The sequence below is a fragment of the Nomia melanderi genome, chromosome 3, assembly GCF_051020985.1.
Source record: "Nomia melanderi isolate GNS246 chromosome 3, iyNomMela1, whole genome shotgun sequence".
NCBI classification, from domain to species: Eukaryota; Metazoa; Arthropoda; class Insecta; order Hymenoptera; family Halictidae; genus Nomia; species Nomia melanderi.
This window is the reverse complement of record NC_135001.1, coordinates 21,139,735-21,159,412: the sequence shown is the minus strand read 5'-3', so window position 1 is coordinate 21,159,412 and position 19,678 is coordinate 21,139,735. Positions and strand designations below refer to the sequence as shown.

At 39.3% G+C, this 19,678-nt stretch overlaps 1 protein-coding gene across 1 annotated transcript; it reads right to left on the bottom strand.

The window, feature by feature from the left end:
• Nucleotides 1–327: 327 nt before the first annotated feature.
• On the bottom strand, nt 328–16,635 carry LOC116429281 (hydrocephalus-inducing protein homolog). The gene is made up of 25 exons (XM_031982047.2): nt 16,508–16,635; nt 14,502–14,688; nt 14,302–14,426; nt 14,108–14,201; nt 13,656–13,879; nt 13,513–13,580; nt 12,464–12,678; nt 12,145–12,384; nt 11,538–11,665; nt 11,283–11,469; nt 10,418–10,656; nt 10,216–10,335; nt 9,368–9,451; nt 9,109–9,290; nt 8,460–8,692; nt 7,113–7,310; nt 5,993–6,140; nt 5,005–5,210; nt 4,694–4,903; nt 3,470–3,709; nt 3,187–3,342; nt 2,254–2,344; nt 1,989–2,171; nt 799–1,055; nt 328–471 (listed from the first exon to the last, which is right to left on the bottom strand). The coding sequence occupies exons 1-25, from the start codon at nt 16,633–16,635 to the stop codon at nt 328–330; spliced, it is 4,287 nt and encodes a 1,428-aa protein (XP_031837907.2).
• Nucleotides 16,636–19,678: the final 3,043 nt, after the last annotated feature.

Here is a 19,678-nt window from a genome sequence, read left to right as displayed (position 1 = left end):
ATAGGAAACGGAAATTGGAAAATCGCAATTTCAAAATAGAAAACTTACGAATTAAAGAATATTGTAGATCATTTTTGAATACATACTGATTTCCATGGCCTGAAGCACACACGGACAACCTCCACTTGCCCAGGTGCACAATAATTGGATTCGGGTTGCACGTAGAACGGACACTTCCCCTGATGCTTTTTCCTAACGTAGGACAATTCTGTTCTCCACTCGCAACCAACGAATCCTCTGGAATATTTTCAGTAATCATAAACGAATTTTAAATGACACCTATCATATAAAATACCATTGAAATATTGTATAGAGAGTATTCAAGTATTACTCGTTTCTTATCTGCACGTGCATCGCTAAACATTCGCCCACGAGGACGTCCTGGAAATCCAGAAACTTCGTGCTGACCGTTACATAAGGATAAGTCACTGTTCCTTTTATGGTTACCGGTATGGTGCACCCTCTTATTACCTACGATTCAATCATTAAACTCGAGAGATCTCGCAAGAAGAAACACGAAAATATAAAGTTTTTGATTGGAACAAATATAATCATTATTTATAAAGTGTGGTGTTATTTATACAGTGCCCCATAAGAATTGCTGTATCCAGTACAGTTATGAATGGTGACACTCAATTTTTGTAATATCCCTAATATAAATATTATATTAAATGTAATATCGTTTAATCGAACGAACTAAAGTCGATTTGATTGGGGGTCACCGGTGAACCCCATGGCATTCAACGTGTTAATCGAGGAAAATTGAATTGAAAGAACGGACTGAATTGTACGACTCACTTCGATGTAAACCGTGCGCTCCACTCGCGCGCATTTTTCCTTATATTTCTCCGCGGTCGGATGCCAAATTACTCGAAAAATGGCAGACTCGCCGACCATTAGGTTCAATCGTCTTTTGAATTGCACCGCGATGCCCAGTTTCTCGAGGGGGTTCTGCTTCTCCCATTTTCTCAATCGCATCTCGACGCTCCACGGCCCGTAATTAATCATTCTCGCCGAACAATCGGCGACTTGACCGATAATTACGTATTCCATATCTGCGGGAAACGTGCCAGCGTCGAGTAAGATTTTGGTCGAATGAAATCCACTTGGATGCTAATTAAGACTTTGCTAATTCACTTTGGTCGGTCTGTAGTCTCAATAAATAAAGATGAATTATTACGGAATGATTTATTAAATAATAAAAATACTAATATAAATAACAGATAAAAGTATTCGTAAAAAGCATCCATCACGCGCATTTTTAATGACGATTCACCCCATTTGAATCACTAATGGGAATATTCCCAAAAAATATCTGTCTCGAGGCAATTAGGATAATTTCGAATTTTATTAATATATAATATACCCTCAATACCTTATCTGTTTTGAAGTTCTACAATTAATAGTAAAACCTCAGAGTCCTATAATTAGTAAATTAGGATGAAAAAAATATGATATTGAATCATTTTATCGAATTGCATTATTACTATTCCATGTTCATCTATCTAAATGTCACTGTATTATGTAGCATTATTTATAATATAGAAATGCTTTCATATAATCGTCGTTTTATTGAGTGAACTATAATAATTCGATTTGGTCATGGTAATAATTAAAATTATTAGATTTTCCACACGTGCAAATTTTGTACTGAGAATGGGAAGAAAAGATTGAAGGAATATTACAGCATTTTTCATTTTCATCGGAGATACTATGAAAATTAGTTGCAGTTGCTGATAGATTACAAAACCATCCGGAGTGCTAGAGGTTAATAATATAATAAAAGTAGTGAATTGTTTGATAAATTAATTAAAACAGATAATACAATTACCGCCATCGTACGAATGGGTGAAATTCTCAAAATTAAAATATGCTCGTGTATTTGAACACGTTTACGTTAGCGCCTGTAACAATCGACGCTAAAACGTGCTCCGTTACCGAGAAAGAGTATCGATTTGATTTACGAGATCGGTTCACCGGAAACATACCAATAACGTACTCCGAGGAGAATAAATGAGGAATGGGCTCCTTTCCGAGAGTCGGCGCGTACTGCATCAAGACGTATGAATTCCCGTCGACGAGTTTCCTTGCCAAATGCCTCTCCACGGCCATTTCCACGTCCGCGACGTTAGGGAGCATCTCCTCGTAGGAAACGACGGCCCATCCCTCGCCTCGAACGATACATTAACCGGAGTAAACGCATTGAACTTATTTTTCAGCAGCCACTCGCAAATCTCGTTTGTCGTTTCTCACCGGACAACAATTCGACGAGATCGTCGGGCAAATCGATGCCGTTCAACGAGGAATCGCAATCTTTCAGGGCGTTCTTCGTCTTCTGCGGCAGCTGTCGAATATGGAGTTTTATTAGAATGATCGGATGTACAGAGATTGAAGAGAATAATGGAAACATTGATTGTAATCAGTCGATTTTGTAATTGAGATTAGTGGCAATGAAACTGCAATTATTTTTCAATTATTAACCCTTAGCACTCCGGATGGTTTTATAATTTATCAGCAACTGCAACTAATTTTTACGGTATCTCCAGTGAAAATGAAAAATGCTGTAACATTCCTTTGATCTTTTATTTTCCTTAGTACAAAATTTGGATGTGGAAAATCGAATAATTTTAGGGTAGTTTCTTTAAGATCTATTAAAATACTTGATTTGATACAGCAAAACTAATCAGAGAAAAACTAATAGAATATTTAGTATTTCAAATTGAACTTTGTATTGCTGCAGGGAATATTTAAATAAAATAGCTCTGTCGCTTAATTTATCTGTGAATTATTGATAAATTAGTTTAATGTCGTCTACATCTCGTCGAAAAATGTGGAATCTTTCCAGTGAAAAACTGTCGAGTGCAAAGGGTTAACCCTCAGTCACCACTTGATTTGATACAGCAAAACTAATCAGTAGAATATTCAGTATTTCAAATTGAACTTCGTATTGCTACAGGGAATATTCAAATAAAACAGCTCTGTCGCTTAATTTATCTGTGAATTATTGTTAAATTAATGTCGTCTATATCTCGTCGAAAAATGTGGAATGTTTCCAGTGAAAAACCGTCGAGTGCAAAGGGTTAATAAGAAACGTCCTGAGCATAATACGCATACATAAGATGTTTCCATTATCCCCGTCTCCCGTGCAGTGCCGATAAAATCAGAAAACCGCAGGGGATTCCTCACGTTCGCGAGAAACTCGTCGGTCAACGATCCTATCGCGGCGTATTCGGACTCGATGGAATGCTGCCGATGCAAATTGCCGCGCGGCATGCACGGGAACACCTGAGGAAACGACCCGATCGCTTTCACGGTTATCGTCGCCGGCATTAAATGGCCGATCTGAAATAAATAAGACGGATCGGGGGATCGTATATTTCGGGATAAGCCTCGGGAATCGTTCGCTCCTCGAGATTCGAGACGATCCGAGGGGGCGAGCGGAGAGGAGAGACGCGGGGGGCGGACGTGCCTCGAGCTGGAACCGATGATCGATGGGACCGAGGATCGTCGGACGGTGCTCCACATCAAATTCCACGAATGACTGAGCGTCCACGAATCCCGTGTTTGGCTCGACCATTAGCGGATTTATATCGAAGTTATCGACCGTCTCGTCGGGGGCGGCGGCGTTCGAGCCGGTTATTTTATAGCCGAACGCCACCCCGCTGTTGTTCCTCAAAGCGAACCGTCTGCGACCGGATTCCAAAAGCGGCTGCAACAGATGCACGTGTCGCGACGTCTCTCTCGATTACGGCCGGTAATAACTTCGAGTGATCTCCCCTGGAAACCTTCCAATCACTTTTTTCGGCTTTCTCCGTTGTCCCGAGGAATTCCACTTTGAGAACCCTCGAGGAACTTGGAAATATTGTCGACGCTACCGGTCTTTGTAGGTTTCTGTGATTAAACCGGAAAACCTGAGGTCCTGATCGTTTTCTGGATCTTTCAGGTCTTTGCAAAGTACTTGTATTTTTGAGAATTTTTACAGATTAGACCTCAGTTTTCAGTAAGTTTTGGAAATCTTAGTTCTCCCAACGGATCTGGTTTCTTTGGAAATCGAGGAACTTGGAAATATTGTGGACGCCACCGGTCTTTGTAGGTTTCTGTGATTAAACTGGGAAACCTGAGGTCCTGATCGTTTTATGGATCTTTCAGGTCTTTGCAAAGTACTTGTATTTTTGAGAATTTTCACAGATTAGACACTTCCTTCGTGGAATAGTTCAGATATTGCGAAGGACCTCAGTTTTCAGTAAGTTTTGGAAATCTTAGTTCTCCCAAGGGATCTGATTTCTTTGGAAATCCTGGGGATCATTCATTCTGTGGGCCTTATTGATCTTGAGTAATTCTGTTGTCTCGGAAGAAATCTAGAAAGCTTATAAGGCTCTTGCAACTTTTAAGTCTATAAATTCTAAAGAAATTTGTAAGTCACTGGAAGATTCGCAGGGATTTATGAGAGCGAGATCTTAAGGAACTTTGGTTAATCTAGAGTTTTAGAATTCTTTCGAAGGCTTTCGCGAAAATTCGTGGGACTCGAACGGTTAAGGAACAATTTACCTATATAAAAAACTAAATTTCAAGACCCTAAAAATGACAATGAACAAATTATTAAAATTTGTTAAAACCTCTGCCAAGCTCATCGATAGAACATCATGTCGTGGATTCGTTGTTCGACACAGTTTCGTTCGAATGAACTGATTACCTGTTGTCCGAAATCGATCGTGTCGGTATCAACGGCGAACCGAATTGCATCGGATCGCGCGCATAGTTGAAACTGTTCGGTAGGGCCACGTAATATTTGACAAACGGCTGTAGCTTTTATTCGAAGCCGCTCGAAACCGTGAAATCCAACGTGGACGTGCTGTGTCGTGTACGGCGGTACAGTTCCCTCGCGCGGAATAATTTCTAATATCTAGATAACAATGTCCATTATTGTACGATTGTATTATTACATTCGGTGAGAATGCCGAGAAGCATTTCCAACGGTTCCGGAATAAATGAAGATCCACTAACGTCGTTGACGTAATGAGTCCTTCGGGGCTCGTCCCTCATAGTTTCGAAGGCAGCGAGGTCCAACTCTTCCTCGAAGTATTTCTCGACCAAGGGCAGCAGAAATTCTCTCATTTCTTCCTTGGACACCGCGCACTTGTCCTCTTCGGCGTCGTCCTCGGTGCTGCTGTCCAATTTGAGTTTCTGCGCGTGCGTCTCGGAGACGGGCGCTGAAACGAGGCGTTTCATCTTACATTTAAAATTTCATATTTTAACACTGGAACTACCGTATCAGTGAAAATAACTGGTTTCGATTTTTTTGTTTAGCAATTATTTATATCTTCGAAGCATTGGATATTCGAAATGATTTCGAAAATAAATAGTTTCACTTGAATACTGTAATGAATATCTGAAGATTATTGATATCTTCGAAGCATTGAAGCTTTGTATAATACATCAATACGTATGATATTGAAATAAAGTAACTATCCTTCTCAATTCATGTATGTTTTCTCATTAATTAGTTTCAAAGAACATCGTCTCTATCGCATCGAAGAATATTGGATGTTTCTAGTGAAAAACTTTCGAGTGCAAAGGGTTGAAACTTTTTATTTGAGATTTAACACGTTCCATGCCAGACCGTTTTTTGAAGACTTTCAAAATTTACAATTGTGTTATTTTGCTTAGGAAAGTAATTTTATCTGAATATTCCATATATCGATGCATCATACAAAGCTTAACATTATATATAAGACTTTATAATTTTGCAAATCAAATCAAGCGGTGACAGAGTCACCTCTCGAAAGGGTTAAATTTCGATTTCTAAATTTCCACAGCAAAATATTAATAACCACGCGTGTTACGAGACAGTGCAAGATAAATGGCGTGATTATAATGCAAAGCAGTCTTAAAGTTCGTTCCAACGCGTCCTCCCGTAGCCTAATTACTCGGGAAACAATTATATCCGCGCGAGTGTCCGAGACGTAGCAATTAGGAGTAAACGGGTGGATACAATTCATGGGTGGCGGTATCGATTGAAGTGGACCGTCTCCGCCGCCGTCCTGCCTGTCGTTCGCGGAGCCGCCTTCGTTCGTCGCAGCTGACACAGGAGCGCCGGGAGTCGCCGGTCTGATCGTGGGATGCGTGTGCACCGAGCATTCCTGCGAGCACATAGATTGCCCCAATTAAATCCGCCGTATAGCCCGCATTCGGCGTGCAGGCTGGTTTATTCAAATTACCGGTAAATTATTCGTGTCGTTGCGACAGCAGTCACTGACCCGATTCTTTCGCCGATCGATAAGCGTCGAATTCGTTTCTGGTAAACGAATTAAGACGAGGGCGGTTTCACCGAATTTTAGAGCATTTCGTTCTGAGCTCGATTCTATTTGATACCGCGATAAAGAAAACACGAGTGGGACACAAATGAATTTAATAATTTAATGATTTTCTCTGTGGTTGTGCTGGTTAGATTTATTCTATACTATAAATAATTTACTAAAAATGCAGAGAAGCTTTCTTTTCGGTGAAAATGTACATTCAGCTTAATTGTAAAATATTGGTAATGATAAAAGGAGTTTTCATTTCGATCCATATGAACCTAATCTAAATGAATCTTTATGGCGAGGATTACTTGTTACTGTATGGCAAGGGTTAAATAAAGATGAACACTATACAACACTATATCGCTGCAAGTTTCAACGTGTATTGAGGTTTTAAGTAGGAAATATACAAATACATTGAAATCTATATGAAATGGTTATATAAAATTTATTTATAAATTTCTGTCATATGAAGAACGACAGAAATTAGGGTGAAGTAGATCTGAAAATCTGTGCAGCGCGCAACTTAGAAATTTATTGTAAAATTATTAGTCGATAGAAACAAAGTATAATAATTTCTGGAATAATCGAGATCCAAAAGATATAATATGTCATATCTTTTATATTAATTACCAATCGTTCGAGCGAATTCGGTTTACAGTGACTTAAAAGTCGGAGGTCGATCAACCAAATGGCCCCAAAATCACTGAGTCACTAAGGTACATAACGAGCCACAGATAAGATACCTAAATTGGCCATCGAACGCGCTCTTCAGAATTTTGATCAGCCCGTGACAGGAGTTTTTATACTTACGCAATCGTCGTTCGTGTAACGTTCCATCTCGATCGAGTCCTCTATCCACAGGAATTTGTACACGACCGATACGGGGCCATTATTGGTCAGCGTCAATATTTTCTCGGCACTCGAGCCAAGTTCGCAATTAACAGTGCAATTGGCGGGTTCCAAAACCAGATTCGGCAAGTTGACCAGACCTTTGCACACGATCCGATCCTGGACAAATCATTCGTTCGTTTCAAACTACCCTCCATTCGCCTCCTGACTTATAATATTGAATTAAACGATTCGTGAGACGGTTTCGAACAAAATTTAACCCTTAGCACTCCAGATGGCTTTGTAATTTATCAGCAACTAATTTTTATGGTATCTCCAGTGAAAATGAGAAATACTATAACATTCCTTCGATCTTTTATTTTTCTTCTACACAAAATTTGGATGTGTGGAGAATCGAATAATTTTAGGGTAGTTTCTTTGATTCGTTAAAATATTTGATAACTGGTGCAATATTGCCTACAGAGTTCAAAGGGTTAAGTAATGTGTTTCGACTTTCTTTATTCAATCACGTAGAAATACTTCTTTTGTTTAAATACTGTATTTTACTAGTAGATGTAGGTAAAAGTTGTAGAACCTGACCCAAATTGATGTAGGAAAATATAATACTCGTCCAGATATAATATTTATAATATTCCCTCGTAAAACAAGGGATTAAAAAAGCTAACGAGCTTCAGCTACTTAATACGTTGCCGCACAATCTCATAAAACAAACACACAAAATAGAAAGAATATAATATTAAATTATTCGATTGTGCATTATTATTGCTGCACGTTGATTTAGCTGAATGCCTCCGCATTAGGGAGCATTATTTATAATACAGAAATGTTTTCAAATAATTATCGTTTAATCGAGTGAAGTGTTAAGCGGACAAAACAAAACCAGTTAACTCATTAGAATTTGCCTTTTACTCCCAATATCATTTCCATCTCATGAATCAATAATTCACGCTCCGTTATGGTGTAATATTAACAATCATATTATTATGTAATATATTTTAAATAGATAATCAATTCGAATCAGATTGAATATTTATCTAATGTGGTAATTAGCAAAGTTACATAGCTAAGTGTCTTTATAGAAACGAAATTTCTCGTTGCCAGTACGCAATGTATTAACAATCTTCGTCGTATTAATTCTATTTCCCCTTAATAACCAGTCACGAGTATTTAAGGCAAAAACCACGGGGTTAACAGGTGAAGTAAGACCTGAAATACTCGTTATTACTTCCGCAGATTCAATTAGACGGCACGTCTGTCGTTCGACACCAATTTCGCGACTTCCTCATCGAATGGCAGGATTCAATTTACCTTATTTGGGTGTTCGTCGTATTCAAATTGAAGCACGCCGTTGTAATTTTGTGAATAGAGGATGCTGTCGTTCACGGAGAAGAACAGCCGTACTTTCGTGACCTGGCCGTCGTACAAAATGACTTTCATGCTCTGCGAGTGTTGTTCCTCGTCGTTCACCAGGTGAAACGGGGCTTTCACCGAAAGCTCCGCGTTAATGTGAAGCTTCGACATGTTTGTCACCAGCAGCTCTTCTGCGCAACGATCGTGTCAATTGTGAACAATTCTGGGAACACTGATTGTCAATCTGTACTTGTTTCTAGCAGTCCCTTTTCTCAATCAATCTTAATCCCAGCGATTCAATTAATTAGTCTCTACTCTAGCTCCTATTTGCTTACTCTACCTCATTCTACGCCATTAGAAAATTAATTGGAAAATTGGAGAAGGTCACCACGATGGTCAATATGTCCAAGATTCAAAAAATAAAAATAATTCTCCACTATAGATTTTAACCCTTTGCACTCTTTATGTAAAAAATGAAAGAGCGTTTAAAAAATTGTCATCTGTATCTCATAAAAATGAATTGAATATTTCTACTGACAAATTTTTCCAGTGCAAAAGGTTAACGGAAAAGAACATTATTCGTGGAATGAAATAATAGGTAACGAACCTGTTTGATGTCTCTTCTCACCGTCAGGACAAACGTCGACGCGAAAAGCCAATTCTTTCTTGTCAAAAAGAATTTGCGGCTCTGTGAGGACGGCTTTGAAAGTTGAACTACCAATCAACTCGCGCCTTGATGCACCCGCTGCTCTACCGAAGACGTACCAGTCCTCCGTGACGCATTCGTTGCTATCGACAAAGGGGAGTGCAATTTCTCTATAACTTCCTGAAGTTTCGTCCTCTTTAATAATTGAACTTTTACTCACATCTCCCAGAGCAGTTCGCAATGCACCACTATCTTCTCCTCCGGCTCGATTTCGAATACCAATGGCTTGATTTGGAACATGGAGCTACGTGAAGAGAAACTCATATCATAAACAGACTGCGGGTGTTCATGCAAATGTGGACGTTCACGAATCGGCTAGAGCATCGTTTCATTCAATAAACTCATTAATTTCTCAATTGCGAATCTTATGCAAATTCCCTGGAACTTATTTCGTTCGATTGATTGAATTCATCTAGGAATGCCGATAAATGTGCAAAATGTTCGAAAAATACAAATTTCAAGAATCGAATTCCTTTAAGACGGAAGTATTAACACAGTGCCACGTGTACATGTGGTACACGTTAATTTTGGTAACAAAACATTTTTAAGGGACAAATGGTAAATAATAGCTGTATACGTTACAAAGCACCGAAAAGAAAGAAACGATATGAAAATATATAAAATTTAAAGAAAACTTGAATATAACTTAATATTTTATTTAAAATATCAACACAGTTTATAAGCAAAATGTGACCGAAATTTCCGTGGCACGGAACGTGTTAACCTTTTGAACTCTGTAGGCTCCAATATTGCACCAGTTGTAGTATTAAATATTTTAATGAATCAAAGAAACTACCCCAAAATTATACGATTTTCCACATCCAAATTTTGTACTAAAGAAAATAAAAGATCGAAGAAATATTATAGCATTTCTAATTTTCGCTAGGAATACCATAAAAATTATTTGCAATTGCTGATAAATTACAAAACCATCTGGAGTGCTAAGGGTTAAATATACAGGCGAATTTAACGGAACAAAGAGATACGGTAAAATTGAACGTCACTTACTATTGCAGCCCGGTCAGCTGACCCCGATTTATCTGCACTTGCGGAGTGTTAGACCAGACGATCTGGTACGCGATGGTCCCATAATTTGTTACCGTTATCGTCTGATGGCTCGTCTGGTGACTGCGCGAGGAAATCGGAATAACGATCGGAGAGAACAAATACGGAAGAATTGTGTTGTTATTGCAAATAAAGAGAATGATGCCTGAACATGAAGCCTAAATCGCAGACAGGAAATATCCGCGGCTCGAAAACGACGCTGCATCCGACACCGTACGCTCTTATCTCGATGCTGATGGCTCGGTTATTTACTAGAATCAGCACGATCCTGTCTCTGAACTTCCCCGCGTCTCGTAGACGCAGTGTGATGTTGATTTTCATTGATTCGTGCGGATTGAGGTAGCCGGAATGGGGATTAGCAGTCCATAACAAATTCAGCTTGTGCTGGAGCAAGATTGGATCGTTTTTGGGATTTTGTGAGACACTCGTTAGAATGGTAAGGGTTGATGCTAAGAACACTAGAACTACCAGAGAGGTTAAAATGACTCATTACTGATTGCTTCTTTAACACTAGAACTACCGAGCATTTAATGCGATTAATATGCAATTCCCATAAAAATTGTAACAATAGATTACTTTCAATGCTTCGAAGATTTCAATAATTGCTAAACAGAAAAATCGAAACCAGTCATTTTGACTGTTCGGTAGTTCTAGTATTAATAATTATCAAAAACACAACAGATAATTCTCTGAGAAATTACTAGAGATTGATTCAGCGATAGGCAAACTGAATTGTAAATCAACAGAAATCTCAATAGTAGCACTGTCGGAGTTTCCATAGAAAAATGTGAAATAGTCAGTTTGACTGTTTTATAGTTCTAGTGTTAATAATTATTAAAAACACAACAGGTAATCCTCTGAGAAATTACTAGATATTGATTCAGCATTAGGCAAACTGAATTGTTAATCAATAGAAATCTCAATAGCAGCACTGTCAGAGTTTCCATACATAAATTTCAAAAAGTCAGTTTGACTGTTCGGTAGCTCTATTGTTAAGGAGGTTCTCTCACCATAGAGACTGAAAACTGAGCTGGTATAGGCGAATCATTGGTCACCAAGAAGCTTGTCGTTACGTCTTCGAGAACTGGAATATTTTCCAGGTCCAAAAAGGTCGGTTCAGTAGAAATTAGAGGTCCTTGTCCGATGTAACTGATGGTGCAAGCTAACTTAGGGGATTCTTCTCCCATTGCCAACATACTAACACGATTAAATTATGGATTACGATCTGGAATTTTGTAATTAGTTCTTATGCTACTGGATTATACTTGATGCTCAATGTCTGGTTTCCCAGGATCCTCGTGATGATGGTTACGCAGACAGCTTTCTTCTGACCAGCCTTGATGAGGCCTTGGTTCGTCGATAATGAATAGATCACTGGAGGATTATCTGAAACCTTTATAAGAATATACAATTAAATCTTTGTGGAGCAATGTCGATATTCCGGAGAGATGAAACTTTCTTGTTTGGAATACTAAGTGCAATTATTTAACTACTCGAACAGCAAGAAATCAGTACATAGTTTACTCATTCTCTATCATTTAACCCTTTGCACTCGAGAGTTGACTCTCACTCACCACTTGATTCGATACAGCAAAATTATTAAGTCTTGCACATACTGTTAAGCTTTGTATAATGCATCAATTCATATAATATTGAACAAAACTATAAAGTTGGATATTTAATATTTCAAATGAAACTTCGCATTGTTACGTGAAATATTGAAATAAACCACCTCTATTAATTTATCTATGAATTATCGTTAAATTAGTTACAGATAATATCACCTATATCTCGTCGAAAAGTGTTTATTATCGAAAAATATTTCCATTGAAAAACTTTCAAGTGCAAAGGGTGAAGGACGCGCAGAGTTACCGGTTGCGGCGGCAAGTAGAAAAACCCGTCGAAGTCAGACGCGTTCACCACGTCGAACGTTTTCGTGCAAGGATGATTGAGGAAGCAGTAACGGTCGACGATCTCGCTCGGAACGATCGACAGGCAGGCCACGACGCCGCGGAATTCGATCGTCAGCGCCAGAGCATCCGAGTCCGAGTCCCATAAGTCGACCTCTAATCTCGTGCGGCCATCGCGGACGATGTTCGCCGTGTAAATCACCTGCGAATCGCGTAATCGACGTTGCAGCGACTTCGCAGATCGCGTGCATGATTGATCTCCAAGAAGATTCGAGGTTCACCTTGAGTTTGAGGAAACCGCTCGCAGAAACCACCCCCGTTTCGGGGGTGACGAAGAATTCCCGCGGGTCGGAGGGGAAACTCGGCTTCATCTGAGCCCTGGCGAACTCCTCGTAGGTCAGAGGTGTCTGGTGCCCGTCGTTCAGCAGCCTCAGGCTGAAGGCCACCGGGACCAGCGACTGATTGTGCAGGCAGACCTCTTGTTTGCTGCTGAATCCTTAAATCGAGCAATCTTGGCGAATTATCTTATGATTTATGCTCGGATATAATTATTCGCCAATTTTTGAGAATCGTTTTATGGGGTTTCAACTTTGCATGAAAATGTTGGTCATATTTTGGGATATGTTTCATGAGGTTTTGTTTTCTAAAAGCAGTGGCATATTTTTGGGGTTGTTTTACGAGGGTTTGTCTTTAATATGAAAATATTGACTAGTTTTGTAAAATATTTTATGAAGATTCAAATTTGCATGAAGATATTAGTCATATTTTGGGATATGTTTCATGAGATTCTGTTTTCTAAAAGCACTGGCCTATTTTTGGGATTATTTTACGAGGGTGTATCTTTAATATGAAAATATTGACTAGTTTTGTAAAATATTTTATGAAGATTCAAATTTGCATGAAGATATTGGTCATATTTTGGGATATGTTTCATGAGGTCTTGTTTTCTAAAAGCACTGACCTATTTTTGGGATTATTTTACGAGGGTTGGTCTTTAATATGAAAATATTGACTAGTTTTGTAAAATATTTTATGAAGATTCAAATTTGCATGAAGATATTGATCATATTTTGGGATATGTTTTATGACGTATTATTTTCTAAAAGCACTGGCTAATTTTTGGGGATTATTTTATGAGGATTTATCTTTAATATAAACATATTGGCCAGTTTTGTAAAATATTTTATGAAGATTCACCTTTGCATGAAGGTATTGCCTAATTTTTGAAATATATTTTATGAACATTCATCTTTGCATGAAGGTATTGCCTAATTTTCGTAAGATATTTTATTGTGATTTATCTTAAAACAGCATGATAAATCCGACGTACCCAGGGGCGTCGCGCCAAAGTCGAGGCTCTCCTTGTCGAAGTGCAGCGTCGGGCACACGATGCAACCCCTGCGAGGTACAGGAGAATCATCCAGTGCTCTAGGTACGATCAATCTGTTTACGTGTCCCAGCTAAACGACTCACTTGATATGCAGACTGTGCACCTCGAGGCTCTCCTTAACAATGAAATCCAACCTTTCGACGAAATCGCCTTTGCGGTTCGAGGAGAACCTCAGGTTGAAAGACTTGTGCTCGTCCGGCTTCAGGAACAGGCAGGTCGGCGTGATCTTGATCGTTCCCCCGAAATCGGCCGGTTTTGGCTTGTAAATCATGGTGCCGGGTATGTGGCCCTTATTGGCGACGATTACCTGCCATTGTTTCAATTATATTCATCGTAATTCTTCACTATTATTATTGTTCATCGCTGCAGATATCTATACACTCGTAGCAACCGAAGATTCTCGAAAAAAACTGAGAAAGTATCGATAGATTCTCAGTTTTTCACGCAGTTGCTTATCGTCATTTAGACCAAGACATGAACACATGCATAAAAATCTGACGTTTTGACGAATTGAGAAATTGCGAATTGAGAATACCTCGAAATTGTGCACGGAGCACAGGTAAACGTTGCACATGTCGATCGTGAGCACGTTCAAGCGGAAGTACGGTCCCTTTCCAGTTCCGTGCAGACTGTCACAGAAATAGTTGTAAATACACGATGCTTTATTCTGTCCTTTTCAATCTTTATTTAAATATTATTTTACTCAGAGATTTCAGGAATGTTACTCGCCTCAGTGGGATTCTACTCTCGCGACCAGTCACTTCTAAGTAGGCGATGCTGCTGACTTCGCCGACCTCGAGCGCGCGGAACAGCACCGTAACGTCTGTCGACGACTGCGGCCAAATTTCACCCTCCTAGGAGAATTACCATTAAAAATTACCATTACAAGTTTGCTCGATCGAGTTGTTTTCGTATTACCAAAATTGTACCTCAGGAGTGAGCATGAAGGATATGTGACAGTAAGGGAACGTTTCCTTTTTCAACGACTCGATCTCGTCCGCGTAAATTCGCTGATAGACCAGCTGATGAATGTCGGGCATGCACACGTTGTAATGAACGAGATTGACGGATCGAACGAGCTCCGATTCGTACACCAGATGAAATAACCTTCTGTATCTGTGATAGAAGCAGACTTTTCAGTGTTTCTCGTGCAATCTCGTTTCTTGACTTGTTCGTTTTTTAGAGTGTTACGCTGCATGTCTGTTTAATACTAGAACTACCGAACATTTAATACGATTGATACGTAATCTCTATAAAAATTGTAACAATAGATTTCAGTTTCTTCAGGCATTAGTTATAGTACTCAAATGAAGCTATTTATTTTCGAAATCATTTCGAATATTCAGTGCTTCGAAGATATCAATAATAGCTAAACAAACAAATCGAAACCAGTCATTCTGCCTGAGTACGGTAGTTCTAGTGTTAACCACTTGGATGCTAAACAACTTTTGTTGAGATTTACCAAAAATACGGAAGTGATCGGGTGTGTATGCGAAAAAATTAATAAGAGTAGTTATCTAATGAGGTCACAAATATTGTGTTATTACAAGAAACATCAAAAAATAATATTTATTCAAATAAATTTACTTTAAGTTATTTCTTGCAAAATATAGTAAAGGCGCCTCCGCAATTAATAAAAAGAGTGTCCTATTATCATTTAAATATAATATATCTAGGATGTGACTGTATAGGGAATTGTAACAACTCGCGTATTCTAACGAACACAGAAATTATAGTTCATTAAACTGAAATAATTAATAAAAACAATGTACTTTTCTAGATCGTTTGCGATAGACTCTCACATTTTTTTAGCTTATCCTGCCTTCCTGTTTCCTATCACACTACCCCGCCGCTCAACCCGCACGCACTGTTTGCAGTCATCCCTAATCATTCTTCCCTTCTCTTCGCAAACATCCCTTCTCATTCGCCCCCTGTCTCTTGCATCCATAGCCAGCGTTCTCGCAGTCGCGTATACACTTTCGAAATTACGTCATTCTCATGGTCCAGTCGCTCGGTTCTAAACATCCTTCCTTCAGCCACTCGAGATTATCCTGTTTGTAGACGTACTTCCCCTAAACACAGCTGCGCCGCACGGTCGCAACATGACAGCAGCTACACGCCCACAGTCGTTCATTCATACCTTAACCGGTTCACTGCGTTTGACGAGTATACACGTCATCTTGAACCTTGGAACGATACTGTTTCTTTCGACGATGAATTATTTATTTTCTCAGTTAACCCTTTGCCGAGAAGTGACTAAGTCACCACTTGATTTGAATTTTTGAATGTTTCTCTTTTTCCAATAAATTATTAATGACAAAGTGACCGTATCGATTATAGTTGAGAAAGAAATCATAGGCCAAGGGGTCAACAGGTTAAGAACTAAGCATTATTATGAAGGTACCTCGTCGCCTGCGTCGCAGCGCGTTTTCCATCCCTACATATATCGATGACTTCATACAACATACACCTGACCCTCGATTTATGCGAAAATCCGTTCCACGTGTTTTACGCTAACGAAAATCGCATAAATAGAGCTTGTCGATGCAAGGGAAAACAAAATATTGAAGGGACAGCTGGTATCAGTTTTAGAGATACATACATACATATTTAGAAACACATCTTTATTTCACATAGCTTCACAAAGAAACAATAACGAAATATTAGAAAACAAAATTATATTTTATTCGTAAAGGCTCTCGTGGTGTGCGCGTAAATCGATGGTCAGGCGTACCATTCATTACTACGAATAATACATTCCCAGCATTTCAATATTTCCTTAAAACTATACATTCCCTTGCATTAAGGCTTCCAAAGATTGTTTACCTGAATCAGCAAGAACATTCGCGTATGCCCAGCGTATAATACATAATCAATCAAATATTTATTCTCGAGAAGGGCAGTTCATTCGCATCCATCCTTATCGCAATCTTACTCGGTTCGTCGTAGCTCGTCAGCCTCGGAATCCTTCAGCAGCATCCACTTGTAGTTGACGACGTGATCGCTCCCGTTGTGGATCGTCAGTACCTTGCTCCTGGACAGACCCAAGTACGTCTCCTCCATTCTGATGCAGCCCCTGTCGACGCGAATCGGAGAATTCTCCGCGGAACAACGGACGTCCATCCCGAGCTTCTCCCCTGACGAATGTAAAAAAGGGAATAGAAAAATCGGGGCTCTCTGATTACCGGCGTTCCTCGATTATGGAACGACCGGCGAACCTGTTTCGTATTCGACGAAGAGATCCCCCTCGAAGTCCCCGGCTGTCTTCGACGAAAAGCAAACGGTGAATTGCAGCGTCTCCTCTTCCTCCATTCGACCTTTCGGCGGCTCGATCCAGAAACGCGCGCTGGAATTCACGTGAAATCGATCTAGTTAGCGGCGCAGCGGTTAACCGTGATTAGCATTCGGAAGGCGGACGGTTCTGAGGGTTGTCTAAATGATGATGCTTAGGTATTTAAATTTCGTATTTATTAACCGATTGAGTAACGGAGGTTTTTGAAAATGACGGTGGAAAAAGCTGAACAATAGTGCTTTCTGAATGGGATGCGAAAAGATAAGCGGCGTGATAGCGTTTGCTAACCCTTTGAACTCTGTAGGCTCCAATATTGCACCAGGAATAATATTAGATATTTTAATGAATCAAAGGAACTACCCTAAAATTATTCGATTTTCCACATCCAAATTTTGTACTAAGGAAAATAAAAGATCGAAGAAATGTTACAGCATTTGTCGTTTTCGCTAGGAACATTTTCTTAGATTGAATTAAGAAATCTCACATGCATTGAGAACTATTTTCTTTCAATATTTCGTACATTGATGCATGATACAAAGGTTAATATTAAATATCAAACTTTACAGTTTTGCTGTGTCAAATCATTTGGTGATCTAGAGGCGCCTCTGGAATGCAGGGGGTTAAAATCTTTGAAAATATAGGTGAAACTCGATTAAGTCTGTCCCAGGAATTTGAAAATCTGAACACCAGGCACTAAAATCTGACGATTCCAAGGGTCAAATTAACGAATCTTCGAGTACTTGTCGCTGTAAAGAGTGAAGACAGCCGCCGCGTTTCCCACGTTGCGCACCAGTAGCGTTTTAGAGGATGGGACCTTTACTGCTGTGCCTGGCAACTCGATTCGATCGGGGAAGTCCAAGATCCCTCTGGGTCCGATTGCTGAATCGTAAGAATTTCGTCCAATTCAATTTTTAACGTTGATTAACGTTAACACTAGGTTTACGGGCATTTATTGTACACTTCATTCTATTATTCCTAAAAGAATTGATGCTCGTTTATTTAGATTGTGGAAACTGGAGATTCGATAGTAATTGGGGTACATGTCAATGTGATCGCATCAATCGAAATCGGCGTAAACATTTACAAAATAATATTTCTAAAATCCAGTATGCGTCAATTTCACGCGTTCCGTGAACCTAGTGTTAATTTGAACGTTGCTTTAACATTTGAGAAACATAGCGTTTCACGTAACAACCAACGATTTTGTAAATAATTTTGTGACATTCGGGAATTATAACGTAGTCATGTTAACCGTAGTTATTTTATTATCACGTCTATAATATTTCGAAAGGAAGAGATATTAAACCTGCCTACGACTGGTACTATGATTTCCCCTACGTTCGTCGTGAATTTCAATCGATATTCATAGTCTATTTCCTCCTCGGGAACAAATTTTACGTTGTAAGAGTTCGAGAGTCCCGGTGCGACCATCATCGAGCACGATCCACGATTTTCGACGGAGAAGAAGGGATTTACGTCACAGGAAGTCTTCAGATATCGTGATACCTGAGTTCACAGAATGTTTTATTACTATATTGAAAATTAATACACTTCAGCATTTAATAGTAAATACACAGTAATACACTATACAATAAATTCTACATACAAGGAAAACATTTAACCCTATTTTTGTAATTTTTTTCAATGTTAAAAACGTTAATATGCAGCATATTTATGGATTAAGTATTGAAATAATTTTAAAACGTTTATTAAAACTATATATTCTTGACAATAATGTATAATATATAACTAAATTTGATTTATATATTATACTTCATTATACACAACGAAATTTATATATCATATATTATACTTCATTATACACAACGAAATTTATATATCATATATTATACTTCATTATACAGACTCGAGTGCAAAGGGTTATTATCTCCAGATTACCTGCGATACGTTGCGAACAGTCACGATAACATTGAAAGCCTCTCCGGCGTTGAATCTCTGAAAGATGACGACGCTGGGGCTGACATCGAAGTTCGAGTCGAAGGTTTTCGAGCAGCAGGACAAGTCGTGTTTGTACTTCGATTTCAGAATGAACTCCAACCTCTCGTCCGTGGTCATTAGCATCTGCTTCACGTACTCGGAGGGTCGGGCGGTCTGTTAAACGTTAAAAGCCTCTGCTTTCCGTTGCCCGCGAATCCGACAGAGATTTATCCGCGTTACGATGCTCTCGGAACTAACCCCTTTCTCGTTCTCGTTCCTCCCCTTCCGCGCCGATGCCAGCAAACGCCGCGTTACGTCTAACACGCTGAACGGTTCGGTATGATGCCTTATTCGGTCCTGTTCCTCCTCGTTCATCTCGGTCGCGCGGTATTCCAACGGATTTCCCTTCGTTCGTGATCCCTGTCGATACGCAAAACGTTAGGGATACACACTATCGGTGGCAGGTTCCGGTTGGCTCTCGGCTCGATCAGATATTCTTCAGTTGTTCGCGATGCATGCGTTCGCACGATGAATCTGGTACGATCTCGTGCTATGTTCGTTCATTGCAGGCAGGGGTAACAAACAATTGATGTCCTGAATTCCAGAGTAGAAATCCAACTTTAACCCTTAGCACTCCAGATGGTTTTGTAATCTAGCAACTGCAACTAGTTTCATAGTCAATTCATGAGAAACTCTATAACGTTCCTTTGATCTTTTATTTTTCTTCTCAGCACAAAATTTGGATGTGTGGAGAATCGAATAATTTTAGGGTAGTTTCTTCGATTCATTAAAATATTTAATAGTATAGCTGGTGTAATATTGCAGCCTACAGAGTTCAAAGGGTTAAAATTGGAACTACCAAAGCATTCAACTGAA